We start from the raw sequence: 17,045 nt of genomic DNA, 5'->3' as shown, positions 1-17,045 counted from the left end.
TTAACTCTCGCACAGCTTCCGTTTGTAAAATGCAAAGAGCAAGCGAGTGATTATTTTGCTTCTATAATGTGTGCGTAGGCAAACCTTTACACATATGTTCAAAAGTGAACAAACAATTGTACGTATCGTGTGCTTAAATTCCAATGGCTCTCATAGCAGCCCGTACGTAGCTGTTGCTCTGCAGTTTTGAGTGTAACTCTAATGAAATTGCCCATTAGTGTGATTTTAGCTCTGAATCGGTGTTGACACGAAGTTTAAGAGAATGTTTACGCATTATATTAACAAAAATGAAAATGAATTATTCTCACTGAAAAGAAGCAAAAGAAATCTATGTTAAACAACAAATACAGCAGCATTTATGCAAAAATTAAGAAAAAACTCTACTCTACTGCATCTAACGGCTATGAATGCATTTCTAGCTTATTTTGAAACAAAAAATTAGCACATTTTTCTTAATGGATATATAAAATGGAAATGTAAAGCAAAGAATCTGAAGGTTGGTTAGAAATAAACAAATATACATATATGTATGTATGTATGTAAGTATGGAAGCGTATGTGTGTATAAAAGTGTGAGAAAATTTCTCCAAAGAAATGTCATTAAAAAAAAAGAAAAATTCTCGACAACTTTAATTTCTATTCGTCTCGTCTACAAATGAAAATGAGAGAAATTTCTTATCGATTCTAAAGAAAAAAAAAATAAATAAATAAATAAATAAATAAAAATAATTTTTAGAAATATAAAAAAAAAAAGAAGAAGAAGAAATTCAAAATATTTAAAAATTAGAAAATATATGTAATTAAAAATTGGTTAGTGTTTCGTTTTAAACGCGTCTTATAAACAGAGCTATTAATATCGAGTGCTAAACGAATGTACGGGTCAACGGGTTACTGTTTTTTGTTTTTTGTTTTTTTTTTTTAATACTGTCGTGGTCGTAGTTAGTTGATTCGAAAGCATACTATCGGGCGTTAAAATAATAAAAAGAAGAAAAAGTGTTTTACTTACTCAGTTTACTTAAATAAAAGTAATCAGTTCTAAATAAACATTATTAAAAATAAATATAATAATAATAATAATAGTAATAATAATAATAACGTTAAAGCTTTTAATATGTGTCGCTTAAATGTTATTCTTTAGCAGTTAATATCACAGCGCTTTGTATCGGTGTCAATTAGCAGCAGTTGTGATAAGCTGTTCAGTTGTTGAAGGCTAAAGTCCTCGCCCAGCACTTTTTAAACGGATTACTCTTCTCGACAAAAAACAGAAACTATAAATATGTATATATTCTGTGTGCAAGGCGTATGAAATATGTATATATGTTTAAAGCGAGCAATTGTATGTACTTTCACTAAAAACCTCTGCTGAAGAAACTTCAAGCAAAACAATTTTTTATTTTTTTTATATGTGTGTAAAACATGCACATAACATAAACACTAACGCATGGGAAATGCTAAACCATTTTCTATGTATATAAAGGAGAAGAAAGAAAAAAACAACTGTTGGTCGACTTTTTTTAAATGTATGCGTGAGTGAAAAAAACGCTCGTTTAAAAAAATCCTTTCGTGGCTTTTAACAAAAAAAAAAAAAAAAAAATTACGGACTAGCTTTTTTATGGCTTTCAGGCATTCTAATGGTCATTGGCCTGTTGAACGTTGACACAGCCTTAGGCTAAAGGAAAATATAAATAAAAACGCTTTACCGTTGAAAATATTGCTTCAGCTGCCGGCAACAATTTTTCAGCTTAAATGAAATTTTTTGCTTAACACACAAACACTTTCTAAATGAGCAGGCAACTATTTTTCAACTGCTTAGTCAGCAAAGAAAATGCAATAACAACACACGCGTTAGCAATCGCAAGAACAATTGTAAATAAGAAATTTACGTGGACTTGTCCGTCGCCTTCGTCTGTTTATAGGCTGAAATTATAATAAATAATGTTAAGCTTACAAAGAGAATTGAGACGCTCTTAGCGTTTTCCTTTTCATAACCCCTTCAAAAAGGAAAGAAAGAAACAAAAAAAAAAAACAAAAAAAAAAAAAAAAATAGACAAACGACAACAATAGCACTACTACACATACTACAAAGAAAAAGGATCCTTCTTCCTCTCTTCGCTTTCTCGTCTCATACTCCTGCCGGGCCATACCTTCTCTTAGGCTATACAAAGTCTTTTGTCTGCCCTAACTGCATCGTTACTACTTACTTCATATAAGAGCTTAATATCAAACCAGAAAGAAACAAAAAAAAAAAAAAACAAAAAAATAAAAAAATAAGAACGGAACGGAAAAATTTTTTTTTTTTTTTTTTTTTGAATTAAAAAGAAAAGCATTGAGTTATCTCTTTAGGAATGACTGTAAATATGAAGCTGACGACAATGACTACAATGATAATAATAAAAGCTGGCCAAGTGATTGTGAAAAGTCCATTGCACTCGTTTGGCTATATTAAATGCATAAAATGTTCAGGGAACACGAGCATCAGCATCAGCAGCAACAGTAGCAGCAACAGTAACAATAACAACAATAACAATAATAATAAAAACAACGGTCTAGAACAAAGTTGTCGACATCATTGTCATCGGCTGCTGCTGCATCAGAAATATCAACATCAACTTTGGTTAAAAAAACTACAGTTGGTCTGCTTTGGTAAGTAAGACAGCGTGAATTTTTAAACATATATACGATTGCCAGAGAGATTATGGACTTATATATAAACACGCATATGCATACAGATATATACATACAAACAATATATGCCGCTCTATAAAGAGCAACATTACCCGAAGCTATTTCAATTTTCACTTCTCCGCATAAAGATAATTGTTTTTTCCTTCTTTTTCCCTTTTTTTGCCTTTTTTTTTTTCGTTGGTGTTGTTGTTGTTGTTCTGTTATACTGGTTTGTTTATTTTTGTTGTTTTTCTTGCCGTCTGTTTGCTATACAATTATCATCACGTTTTTATTTTCATAGTTGTTGGTTTTTTCTTTTCGTCTTTTTTTTTTTTTTTTTTTTTTTTTGTTTTTCGTTTTTGCTCAGATGCAAAATATACAATACATAAAATGATATTAATGCCATAAAAAAATTATTATATATACCAGAGTGTCAGTTAACATATATATGTACACATATATAATATTATATAACGTTTGTCTGTTCTGATGTGTTGTGCATTGGCTTTGCATTGCACTTAAATAAATGGTTTCTTTCATGCACCTGTTTCTCATGTTAAATTGTTGTTTAACTAGCCAGCAACAAAGCTTTAGTTATATCCCATATGTGGTCTATAAGGCAAACGAATAAACGCATACACAACTTTATTCCAATGATATTTCCTTTTACGTATAGCCAAACAGACAGTTATTATAAGATATTATTAGTCTAGATAGAATTTTTTTTTTTTTTTTTTTATGCTGGTGGGAAATTCAACTAAAATGCAAAGCAATTTGGTTAAACACTTCTACAATGTGATCATTTTGCTCTCTCTCTCTCTCTCTCTCTCTTTCCCTCTCTCTCTCTCTCTCTCTCTCTTTATTGAGAGTTATCCATATAGCTAACTGGTTATAATCACATAAAACGGAATATGGAATCAACCAGCAAACGTGTTTCTATTACTATTATTATTATATAAGCTCGCTAAGCCAGCCGATAGCTAACTGTGCCCGCCTTGCGGAATAAGTCCTAGAATATCAGCATTTTAACATATCGTAGTTTCTATTAATGAATTATTATAAATGGATCACTTTTAATTAAGTCTGCTATCTTCGCCGTAGTCTTCAAACCGATATTTACTGCGTACGCTTATATAAAAATTACTCGGGAAGAACCCATGTTTTACCTTAAATCTTTCAAATAGCTGTAATGATTGTTGTTCTCCGTCACCTTCCTGTTATACTCATTAGTAAGGCAGGTTTAGAGCAGGCGTACACATACCTATATATTTTGTATACGCTACACTACTTGTGGTATGTGGTATATGAAGTTTAAGAATTCTGAGCTTCTATGGCCTACTGACCATATGTCTGTCTGTCTGTTTGTTGTCTGCCCATCGAAATTTGTGTTCAAGCTACTGGTCACAAATTTTGAAACATTCAGCAATGATTTTAAGCCTTTCTATCGCCCTGTCCATCAGTCTGTCTGTCTGTCTGTTGTCTGTCCATGTTAATTTGGTTTCAAGCTACAGGTCGCAATTATTGATTTTTTGTATTTTGGGTATTTTAATGAAATTTGATATATTGACGCGCGTTGATCCAAGGACGAAAGCTATTGAAAATGGTTTGGATGTTTTGGACTTTTTCGACCATTCCGCATATAATGACCTATTTTGAAAAATCGTTATATGGCAAAAAATTGCAATTTGTCGACTCGCTCTGTAATAGTCTTTGGACATATTTTTTGAACCTTCTCCAGTATAACCGTTCCTACGAGAACTGTATCTTTATATAGCAAAAGAGTACAATTTTTAATATTTGATGGTGAAAATCAACCCTAGCGATTTTGGAGATAAATCTATTTTTTTCCATATCAACGCATACAAGGATCCATCCAATGTGCTGACTTTCATGAAAAGTATGCCTTTGCATGAAGATGATGTGTAACCTTTAGTGAATTACTCCCAAAACGAAACAATAAATCTCTTAGGCGAAGTTATGTAGGGTATCTAATAGTTAGTCTTATCCGATTATAATGTTCTTACTTGGTTGTTTTATTGCGCCCTGTCACTCAGCCTCTCCTCTCCGCGTAACAGACCGACCATCAGCGAAAAATTAGGAAAGAAAAAAAAATAGGGAATGACTGTAGCGCAGTGGATGGTCTCCTCTTTTCCTTAAGTGAAGCAAGCACCATAGCTTTGTACCGCACTCAGATGTGTTTCGATGAGAAAAGATTATTATTTTCTCTACGTTTTTATACCCTACGCCATTTGTGCTATAAGAGTACACGACGTTTGTGCGGATGTATAAAATACCTAGAAGGATTTTAGATGGATTCGCTTCTTGCTCGACTCCGATTCACTTTCTGATTCTATCTAAGCTTGTCTATCGGTCTGTCCGTCGTGTTTTCTTGTGTTCAACCAATAGGCCGCAATTTTTGAGATAATTTGATGAAATTTCAAAGACCAACATGTTTTGGCCTAAGGAGGAACGTTATCGCAAATGGTTCGAATGTGACCACTTCTTCGCCCACTTTCCATATAACGCCTTATTTTGTAAAGTCGTCGTACTATAATGCTTATATCAGACTAAAAAATTATTTTATTATAACTTTTGAGCTTATAAAAAGCAGCATTTAAGCAATAGTTTATAAAATTTTCGAAAATTTACTCACTGGGGCCTTGTGTTCGGCTATCTCTTAAAAGAAAACAATTGCCACTGTGGCCCAGATAACATTTGATATCTTTATCTTTCATCAAAAAACTGAATACTCCCCTTTGGTAGGTAACTATAGCTCATCCTTAGACCTAAGAATAAAAAACCAAAAAAGATTTGATTTGTGAAAGATTTGTTTGCAACAAGAGACATGTTTTCCACTGTATAATAAATTGTGATCAGGTTAAGCAGGAGCGACTCTCATCGTTATCTAGAAGATAAATTTTCAATAAAAGATCTGTACATATGTGCCTGTGCCGCGTACAACTCGTCGAGCCTAACGAGCGGGACTTTTCAAAGCCCTTTCTTAATGCTTGAAACTTTGTTGAAATGCTCTCAACATGTACTATGCCATAAAGAAATTAAAAAAGGTGAGTTAGTAAATAATCACACAAACTCTTTTGTGAGAAATATGATATAATAAGGAAGATGCGTGCATATTGTAAGCAAATTTTAGAAAGGCAATAAGGTAAGCCACCGAGACCGAGATTGTCGTCTAAACTCTTTTAATAGCCTCGGCATCTGCCAAAAGTGAAATTTCAAAGAAAAATTCCATGAAATTTTATTCATAGATATATACTTTCAAAGTTGAAAAAGTAGACGTAATGTACTGGCCGTAATCTAGGAGCCGAGCTGTGTTTTCATTCATTCATCTTCAATTAGCGTAGCAGTAAATCTCTGTTAGGATGCATTTTATGGAATTTCCCTTAATGTGTTGAATATAACTAAAATATAACTGAAACAAAATCTAAATGTATTTATGTGTATATATATAAAGTAAGTATTGTACATATAAGAAAGGTTACAAAAAATTAATATGTGTAACGCCTTAAGGGAGTTTAATATAATTGCCTTTGGCAAAAATTCTAATTTTAAGGGTTAATAATGGATGTGCTTTTGGCGCTGTTTATATTCCAAGTCTCGATCAATTTTATGATTTAATTGATTGTCCTGTTAGCCTTATCACCACGCCTGGCGATAATATTCATTTGTTGTTGTAGTACGCTATATTCCTCCGTGAGGTGATCGTATTCCTTGGTAAGACTCGCAGCTTGCGATTTCAAAGCTTCTTGGTCCTTCTGCTCACGCTTCAGTTCCCCAGTTAACACGTGAATGCGTTCCTTTATCTTGGTGATCACAGCTAACGTTCTCTCTTCTTTAGCTTCACCAGCTTTTTCGATATTTTTGTCTTCCTTGTTCTTCTTGTCACGATTCAGTTCCGCAGTTAACTCGTGAATGCGCTCCTTTATCTTGGTGATTACAGCTAACGTTCTATCTTCTTCTAACTCGTGAATGCGCTCCTTTATCTTGGTGATCTCAGTTAATGTGATATCTTCTTTAGCTTCATCAACTTTTTCGGTATTTCTGTGTTCTTTGTCCTTCGTCTCACGATTCAGTTCCGCAACTAACTCATGAATGCGCTCCTTTGGCTTAGTGGTCACACCTAATAGCATATCTTCTTTAGCTTCATCAACTTTTTCGGTGTTTCTGTCTTCCATCAACGAACGTATGATTGCAGAAGCAGATTGTGCTTGTTTTAACGATGCCTCACTTTGAGCCTGCACCGAGATTAATCTTACTAAACGTCGTATAACCAATACTAGTAAAATAAGAAAACCAGATATGTAGATATTACGCTGAGCTCTGAAAAAGCGCATACTATGCTGCATTTTGGTGCTTAAGGGAACGTCTGACGAATGTTCCCAATTCGAATATATACGCATTTCGCGAATGGCTTCGAATAGAAACAAAACTAATACGCCCATAATAAGGAAGAAATATAGATAAAACCGCCGAGTTATGGTAGCCAAAAATGTTGACTTGAAGAAACGATTCCATTTGTGTGGGCTAGCCACAGGTAAAACTAATAAGAGTACCACGCAGATTTCAGCGTACAAAAAACCGGTTAACAAAGTCCAAACCAGATCCATTTTTACAATCAAATTTTATTGTATTGCTGCTGAAATGTACTATTTTTTTTTTTTAATTTTATTTATTATTATTGAAATTAATATTGAATGTCTCCGTTTCTCTTAAATTTCAACAAAGACTGATGACATTTCGAAATCGAAATTTCCTATGCTGATTAAGCGGTTTACTTTTTGATAGAATATTAAAATTTAATCTGTCAAAAGTGGAAAAAGACAGGAAGTATGCCAGGAATTGCAGTCGAAATATTGCTTAACTGACGCTCGATACTCTTCTCTGAACTATTGGAAGTCTGTTTTAGCTTTAAGTTAAAACTCTTCTTTTTTTTTTTAGGCTGTCATGGATACCTAACTTGCCTGGATTAGGTTAGAAAGGAGCCTCAAGTGTATTTAAAAACCCGCACGCTTTCTTATTCAACTATCAGTGCTGTGGTAAAACCACAAAAAGCGAAGATTATATTGGCTTTCTTTCTTTTTCTCACAGAGCGGTTATCAACCAAAATGTTTTGACGGTATACCGCTTGAAGATATATATTCATTCATTTCTGGATGATTCGTTTTGTACAGTAGGGATATATTGTTTTTACCTTTATTCGATCAGAGCATTGGATCCGAGCACTGCTTTGTAAAGGGTCTGCAAGCCTTTGTACGAAAAATATGGAGCTCTAATGTTTACCTTTATTCGTTTAAAGTATAGGATCAAGCATTGGAACAAACCAATTGCATCTCTTTCATTAAAGGACAAACGCATAAGCTTCCAGCTTAGTTTTTAATGAACCATAAATATGAATGAACATTTTTGCCGAATGATTTTTCTCTCTGTTCACTGCCCGACTACTTATTCTAGGCGATTAGGCGGCGTAGTTATGTGTGTAGCTTTAAAATGTAAATGAATAAACTTCGTATTGTTATTGGTAATTTAGCCAGAGAAGTAAATTCCAGGACCTAAGTCTTCAAGCAGTAACATATTTTAGCCTATCGGCTTTGTTGAAACCTCTATCGCACTTGAGATTTGAATCCGCGGTCATTTATTCATTAGTCGAGACTCTATGTCTGGCTACAGTTTTAAGCTGATTTTTATTTCCTCAATGATATGTTTATTAGTTTTTTTAATTAGTCTGAATTTTATTTTTGGCTTCTTTTACTTCATTGCAACCACAAGTAAATCTTTGTCTAAAAGAAAATATTTTCATTTGTATCATTTATTTTCATTTCTGAGATAAATAAAAAAGCTACATGAGAACGATAGAAAAAGTGGCAAAATTCTATGCAGGACCTCTGTAAGAGGTCGCGTTAAATTTCCTATATCTCTAATGTTGTTGTTATAAAACCAATTTATTAATGAATAGAATAGTTGGAGGAATTGAAGCTAGTTTTGTAATGAATTTCCTTCAATTAAACTGCTTCAGCTTCATATCGTATGCAAATGATGTACATACATAGATAATGGAGTCAAATTTTCATTCTCTCTCCTCAACTACTAGTGCTATGCTTGCAAGTGCTGTCCAACAATATTGACATTTCAATTAATTTTTTTAGGGTTTTCTCAATAAATGCTTTGCCAGGCAATTACTATGCATATGTTTTTGCATATATTTTCCATGAGTAGTGTAACAAAATGCTTCCATTTATATATCAATTTCAATTGTTTTAATTTTTATGCATATGATAATCATGCACTGCAGAATAGTTTTCATAAGCGTAAAAAACTGTATCCTCTTTGCCAAGCATCCCATGCAATATTTAATAATAAGTTGATGTGGAATATACATAACATAACATGTATGATACATCATTTGCTGGTCTCAAACAATTTAAAAGAAAAACCACAAAACAAATTCATTGAAATGGTGCAAGAATTCGCATCATGTATGAAACTACATTGAATGCATAGAGAGAAAGGAAGAGTCCGAGAAATCATTGCGTTAATTAGAGGTAGAGGTAGGAGAAGAAGCATTCATCAGCATCATTCCTCTTCCACCTCCACCATCATTGTAATTAATTCTATTTCGTTTCATTTCGGCCAGCAATAACAACCGCAACACATTTATGATGAAAAACCACTCAATATACTCCCAATATTAAACCGTACAACCACAATACAATTTCACGTATATAATTGAGCAAACAAACCGACAGAGAGAGAGAGAGATAATGGCAAAGCATACGTAGGTAAAGGCCGTCATTGAAAAAATTACAAATACCGAATGAATAGAAACTTGAAAAGGTAGCAATGATCCGACATAGATTTGATGTAAGAATATTTATTGTTGTAAGTTTGGTCGAACGGTGGCCCATCCATGAGATATGAGAGCAGGGGAAAACTTAACTCTGAAAATGATCTAAAAGAGGCTTTGTAAGTAACAAACTCTTCTACTATCTTTTCAATACTTTCGTTTTTTTTTTTCTTTTTCTATAGTTAGCCGAGAGAAGATGAATTGCTAAGAAAGCCTCTAAAGCATTGTTTCCTTTGGTTATTAGATAGATTTATTGGCTGTCTATCTGTCCATTCATAACAGATAAATTATTATAACCACACAATTGTTTTGTTTGTATATCTAGGCAATCACTTCTCTTGTAGATAGATTAGCAAAGTTTTTGCAATTTTCTAAACTCATTTCAAGTTTTTCTTTTAACTCAGTTACCACATTTAAATGAAATTTCTAGAAAATTGACTTAACCTGTTTTAGGAAAAAAAAAAAAAAAAAAAAAAACATTATGTAAATATTGAAAAAATATAATGCGATAAAGTATGTTGTTTGTCTTGATAAAAGAGTTCGATGTGTATTGAGTCGTGCAAGTGTTGCTAATAGAACCTTCTAAAGCAAAGAATCTATGGTCAACAACTAGGTTGATTAGCGGTTAATAAAAGTTTTACTAAACTAATAAAATTAATTTCACATTTTTTCTGGAATCATTTCATATTCATCTACAGTTTAATATCAGTTTATAAGTCCACTCTTCCAGAAGGAAAATGTTTTATAAATATCGTAATACTTCATTATTGATCGGCAGACTTACTACCCATGTTGCACTAAGTTTATGGAATCGTTTTAAATAAACAGTTTTTAGCGTTTGCTTTAAAGCGACAGGTTTGTCTCATGTGCGGCCAAGGGGAGTCTTAGAAGAAGTTCGTCTTTATTTTTATAGGAGAAGGCATTTTTCTTCTCTTGTATATTTGCTTCTCTTGCTGGAGACCATAAATCAGCTGTTCTTATAAAGTAACTTCTCATGCTACTATGAAGTAATATTAGCTATGGCCGCAGTTGGGTGTGTGCTGTGTTAAAGATACTGCGCTGAATGACCTTCCGGGACACATGAAAATTCGAAATGACAAGGGTGGCTTGGGCCACGTATAGTGGGAGATCACACAAAGCTGTACCGACTAACGAATAGTCAAACAAGTGTGCGTTCACGAGTGCCAAGTTGTCCGGCTAAAGATTGCTCCTAATAAATATGATGCACATGCCATTAGATTGCCGTGAGAATGCTACCTTGGCTGTCTATCGGGTACAATCCTTCGGGAGGGATCGTGACGGCTGTGGTGGCACATCAAGCAATGGAGTGTTTGGTAGGTGTCAAGGCTGGCAACAGTTGCAAGAGGGATTCCTCAAAACCAATTATTTATTATTCTAGTACTTTAGCCGGTTTAGGCCGGTTAACGCTGTCGTGGCAGGTGCTCAAGGAAAACCTTAAAGAAATTTCCACATTCCTCACCTACCATAAATGACCAATTATTTGGCTCATTTCGAGCAGCTCCTTGACTATACAATATAAGTTATTATCTCTTTGATCAATAGGATAGTCTGGTCAAAACTATTAAGAGTAAACTGGCGTCTTCTAACACTATATCATTAATTGTGGCGCGACACCACAACGTTGATACAACTCTTATTGACTTTTTGACGTGTTTAATTAAAGATTGTTGCTGCAAAATCAATTCAACTTTCTCTTAGAGTAGATATGGCAGCTCTAGACTTTTTCATGTGAAGACATTATCTGTTCCGTAACAGTGTGTGCAACGTTTCTTTTTTTTAAGGTCAGAATAGGCCGAGTCGAACAACGGCAACATAAGAATATCTCTCTAACGCGGTGATATGGATTGAATCAACCAAGAGAAACCATCACTGGAAAATACCACTCATTACAACAACGGCTGCCACTAATTTGAATATCGAGAGCAATATACCAAAAGTTATGACATCTAGAGTTTTGAGTTAGTCATTAGCACTGAGCTACTCTCACACTACTTCACCTGATTGATATGGATTCAAATTGACAGTGTTATGTCTGGGTAGCCACAAAATGAGTGATTACGTATATAGTCCCGAGAGGAGGAGAGAGGAGAGGACTCTTTCCTATTCTGTCAGCAAGATAAGAAAAATGTCTAGCTATCGTCAAAAACCCTTTGACGGTATGTTGAGTGTTCAAGATTCGCTTTAAGCTCCCTATTAGTTGCTTCTCTGTTCATTAATTGAACGTAAGATATGAATTTTTGATTGAAATATTTTCAATCAAAAACCCACTTTTTATTCTTTTTGTTTACATCTCAATTATTATTGCAGATTTAAACGTTCCATTTTTATTTTTTATTTGTTTTTCTTCTTTTTTGCTGTTGTTGTTGTTGATGTTGTTGCGCTTTATTTGCGATACATTTTTTTTTTTTTTTTTCTTTTTCAATTTAAACTTACGCCCCTTATTCTGTTCGCATAAACGCTTATAAGCGAAATGGTCGTAAAATTTGTAGTAACAGAGTTTATAATGGAAGAGAAAAACAAAACACATAAGCATCATTTAGAACCGAAAAGATATACCTCTACCCTCGGCACATGACATACATTTAGTATTTTGTGTAGGAAAAAAAAAAAAAACTTTCATTATCCTTTGTGTCATTGTGCTGCTGTATTATCGTTGCCTGCTAAAACTCTGTAAGGGGGGAATCGAAAAGAGGTTAAATGGAATCCAGAATAAAGGATAGCATAAATACCATCATCTTGTTTAATCAAATCGACCACGTAAACTATAAGTAGCAATAAATGTTACAAGGACATACCTTATCTCTCTCTCTCTCTCTCTCTTTCTTTCTCTCTCTTTCTCTCTCGCTCGTACATATACTCAGGATAGTATTTTTTTTCCCTATGTTTAATTCACTTGTGTAATGCAATGTCGGTGCAATATTTTGTAAAAAGAAAAAGTTTCAATTTGTTTATTTGCTATACGCTGGAGTGTCATCATTTAAAAGTTTATGAGTAAAATTGTTGTCCTGGCATCTGAGAGCCAGTATAAATAAAGTGTCGTAAACGAGTGAAAAAAAAAAAAAAAAAACAAAAAACGATGTATATGCAAGTGCCTGATAAAGGTACAAACCACTAACCACTAGTCATTTTATCTGTGGTTGGAGAGCAACTTTTACCGTCACATAAAGCTAATTGACATCCACTACGCCTCAGTAACCGCATAATGCGAAGGTGTTCTTCCTTTAAGATAATAAAGTTTTCGAGATCGACAAGTAAATATTTCAAGAGAAATGTTCGATATTAAAAGTGTAGTTAACATTAAACACTCCATCTGACTTATTTAAAAAGTCATAATCATTATGTTTAGAAAGTTTCCATATAAATTTGTTGTATTGATGTGAAAAAGTATTTTCACTTTTAAGTACTTGTCTATTTTTAATGTGAACCGTTTAGGGTACACAAAAGTGTAATTGACAATATCGCGGAGAACTATTTTTTTAAATTGTTTTTTCTTGCCACATGCAAACACGTACGTGATTACGTAACCGTACAAGTAGAGAGGGATAGAAGCAGGGACCTACATTTCCGTACTTTCGACTTTAAAAAGTGGAAACATCAGATGTGGTGGGGGAACTAGTGCTAGTAGAATTTTTCAAAGACTGGTAGTAGGGTTAAGGAACGACAAATCGCGATAGTGTGTTCACGACGAGTAGACGTGAATGCTGAGGCAGCCGCGTAGTGATCTTAATAGACTTAGTCAATGAACGAATCTTTTTCAAGCCCACAAAATACTAGCCTTCAGTGTATACCTAATGGATACGTAATGGATGCACGTGTCTATCGAAAACTGTGGACATGAGCCGCTCACCTTATGCGGTCGAGGTAAATTATACTCTCATTTTGCCCAGATGTAGATGTTATAAATGGAATTGGAGTATTTTCTGCAACACTTTAAGAAGCCCTCTTCCACACTTGCCCTATTTTTTCTGCCTTCCGAATATCGTGTGTCATTCTCGTGCCCGGAACATCAAGGGTCTCCGATTCTTCTACATTGACACAACTAAAGGAGAGGGTATCTTCGTCACTTCCTCTTTGCATTGAGAGGCCGCTTTGTATTTTGATGACATTACCGTTTACTCTATTAGCCCGTCTTCACGCAGTTCGCGTGTTCTTCATCGTGAAGCATTTGTTATGCACCTCAGTGCTGCTTTGTAAAAGAGATTGGATGGGACAAACTGCTTTCACCCGCGAATGAATAAACAAGATTGGATGTTACGCACAGGAAGTCATTGATGAACACTAGGAAGAAAGTCTGAAAGTTGAAATAACGTCTCTACTGTACTAAGACTGTACTGTTTCGAGACATATTCAGTTAGTTTATTTCAACTCAGCGACGTCTTCGATTGCAACCAAGGCACTTGCTACTGAAGCTTAGTAATTTTTATAAGTCACACATCAGTCTTTAAATTTTTAAGGTAAACTTTCATTGATATAAAAATCGCTCGCAACGGTAGGATCCGATCTTCAATCAACTGTTTATCTCAATCTATAAAAGAAAACAAAAAAAAAACAGCTGATGGCTCAGGAATTTTCGTTTCAGAAATTAATTTGTTGGAATATTTAATGCTCGTCAAGATTATTCCTACCTAGTGAGAACTGAAATGTGCCAGATTAGGTTCCACAACCTCATTTATAAAATTGCTGTGATCGAAAGCAGAAAACAGTTATTAAATATTTATTGAAGTCTTCTTAAGGTTTAATATCCTGTGGTGCATTTCCACACTCGTAGTCTTATCGTGATTTAGATTTAACGGTAGCCGAAGGACCGGGCCATTTGCTATAGTAAGTGGTTTCAAGCCGAAAGAGTCAGAAAGACTTTGACCAAACTTTCGTCTAATTAGTTGCAAGTATAGTATCTGCAACCTCGGCCCTGCGATAAAGTTCGATCGAGAAATAGAAAACCCAAAGATGAAGCTTCCACCATATATAGTGTACATATAATATGTTCACTGGACAATGTCCATTTCAAAACTTTTTGGCTTGCTTTGGTTCCAGAACACAAAAAGCAATTTCAACGACTCGCTGCGCAGAGAAGTTTGTATTCCAACAGATCTAGCAACCCATTGCTGTGGTTGCAAGTATTCATTTTCAGATTCCACAAGCAGAATGAAAGACTCAATATAGTGTTCGCTTGGTTGTGGTGGTTTACGAACTTATTAATATAATATGTACGTAAAAAGGTATGTGTAGGTTTCCGTTTTCTCACATGTTTTACTTCCTTACCCGCCGTAGAACCGTATTAAGCACAATTACAAAATTTGATCTGTTGAAGTAATGTTTATGACGTCAAAGCACAGACGGACTTATGGAAATGCCTAAGAATGTGAAATCACAAAACTCAAACCAATTTACATCATAAAATTATTCTAATAACGATAATTAGGATAGTTTAATGATCATTAAGTCTTCTGTTTGCAATCCTTAATAACAACATTTACTTTTCGGTTGGCTGAGCACTTTTAACATTTAATATATTATTGCTTTTAATATGAAACAAATCAAAATGTAACATATTTGTGTTGCTAAAATTAATTAAAACGAGATATAAACTTTTTTAAAGTTCATTGATGTAAATTTTTTTCTTTTACTGTCAATTCTCTACATTTTGGCTAAAGCAGGCCTACGCACTGCACGTAAACAGCACTTGTTGTTACCATTAACAACCAACTTATCGTTGCTATAACGGGCATAAAATATATATATTTAAATACATACACACACACACACACACACACACATACACACTAGATATTTGTGTAAATTATGTACAAATGTAATAAAAACGTCAGAATATGTAGGAGGCCTTCGTCGAAATAAATGTAAAATCAATGAGACTTAATTATAAATTGCGAACAGCATAAAAATAAAAAAAAATAAATAAATAAAAAACGCAAAAAACCAGATTGAATAACGTAAACAGCTGCAAATAAAAAAAAAAGAAAGAGTAGCATGAAATAACCAGTGACGCTAGCGGCCTACACGCCCCAGAAAAAAAAAAAACAAAAAAATACAGAAAAAAAGAAAAGCAAATCAACTTGTTCAGCTTAAAGTGGAAAAGATACGATACCCCGGCTCCAGTAAAAGGAATACTTTAAGTAGGATGTTATTCGGTTTAAGGTTTACAAACTAACCGCTTGTAACATTCAATTAAATACAAATACTTGACTATGTCCATACAAGGTATGAACTAAATTCTACTTATTTTTTGTTTTTTTTTTTTTTTTTTTTGGGCGAATATTAACAATGAAGAGTTTGTAAAAAATTTTTCTCTCTTTAGTTGAATCTTAATGGCTCTGTTTGTACCTTACTAAGCTAAGCTTCGGAAAATAGCTTCTTTTTTTTTCTTGTAGCGAGCTTTTGATAAGCGGCACCCAATAATCTTCAAGAGGTAAAGTGTTGATAATTTTGCCGCTTTAAGTCTCGCCTGTCTGTCGTTGCTACTAAATGCTATTGCCTCGCATGGCTAGGTGCTTAACAGCAGCGACAGCAGCCATAGCAATGCATAGTGCATTGACAACATGATTTATGTTTTATATTTATTTACAGCAGAGATAATCATTGCAACGTTTAATTAACAAGTGTGATAAATCGCGATTATAAAACATGCACAAAAATATATAAAAATGCAGAGACGAAAAATATAAAACTGAATCTGACTGAAAGAACACAGATGTGATTGTAATTATTTGTTTGTTTGTTTGTCTGTTTGTTGTTGGTTCTTTGACTGTTTGGTTGTTTGACTGGTTGGTTGGTTGGTTGGTTGGTTTCATTCATTCTCGTCGGTTTGACAGATGACAGTGACAACATTACGTATGTCACACTCACTCATTGTCTTTTCGCTATGATAGAATGACAGCAGGGACAGCCAAGACCACCTCCGAATTAATGCATACAAATACATATAAATAATTGCGTGAGTGATGTTATATGTCGGGTTGTTTTCGGTTGTACATGTACATACGCGTAAAGCACAAGCACACACACATTTGCGGTCGCTAATTTATAAGTAAACCTAACGGTATAAGTTTAATATTTTGTGTAGAGATTGATTAGACCTCTGCAATACAATATCGGGGCTAGTTTACCCATCATTAGTTGCTTATTAGGATTGTAATCCTCGACGGAATATGAAAATGAAACCTATTTGGAATGCAATGGTTCCCGGGACATAATATTTTTTAATTTAAGTTTATGAAAAAAGTGATAAGAATTTCTCTTATATAAACTTCTTTTACATATACGCACATGTATATATATATATATATATATGTATGTATATATACATCTATCCACATAAACTTAGAAATTATTCTAAATGATTTGTTTGTGGACTATATCGATCGGAGGTTTTAATCTCTTCGTGTGGGTTTTATTCTGCAAGGTCGTACGATTCCCAGTTCTTTGTTAAAAACACTGTTTAATTAGAAATCGTCACGTTTACGGCATTCGCAATTTATTCTGCA

General features: G+C 34.0%; 2 protein-coding genes across 9 annotated transcripts in view; one reads left to right on the top strand and one right to left on the bottom strand.

Moving 5' to 3' along the window:
- Positions 1–206: 206 nt before the first annotated feature.
- The window catches only part of LOC119636214 (nephrin), a 324,897-nt gene continuing 308,058 nt past the window's right edge, over positions 207–17,045 (top strand). For 4 of the 8 annotated variants that reach the window (XM_038031455.1, XM_038031454.1, XM_038031453.1 and 1 more), the window contains exon 1: positions 209–2,642. In XM_038031455.1, coding sequence (XP_037887383.1) covers positions 2,345–2,642 — 298 coding nt within the window. In that variant the 5' untranslated portion in view covers positions 209–2,344. Of the gene's footprint in view, positions 2,643–17,045 lie in introns of all 8 variants that reach the window. The other 4 variants (XM_038031450.1, XM_038031458.1, XM_038031451.1 and 1 more) reach the window with 4 other exon arrangements.
- LOC119636215 (B-cell receptor-associated protein 31-like) lies at positions 6,220–7,326 on the bottom strand. Its single transcript, XM_038031459.1, has one exon. It carries the CDS (start codon positions 7,286–7,288, stop codon positions 6,296–6,298), a length of 993 nt encoding a protein of 330 aa, XP_037887387.1. The 5' UTR covers positions 7,289–7,326; the 3' UTR covers positions 6,220–6,295.

Source organism: Glossina fuscipes, unplaced genomic scaffold, assembly GCF_014805625.2.
Source record: "Glossina fuscipes isolate IAEA_lab_2018 unplaced genomic scaffold, Yale_Gfus_2 28, whole genome shotgun sequence".
Taxonomy (NCBI): domain Eukaryota; kingdom Metazoa; phylum Arthropoda; class Insecta; order Diptera; family Glossinidae; genus Glossina; species Glossina fuscipes.
Note: the sequence above shows the minus strand (reverse complement) of the source record. Positions and strands in the feature narration are given on the sequence as shown.

Coding starts and splice junctions, on each gene's coding strand:
- LOC119636215 (XM_038031459.1), bottom strand. CDS start 7,288: ATGGATCTGGTTTGGACTTTGTTAACCGGTTTTTTGTACGCTGAAATC.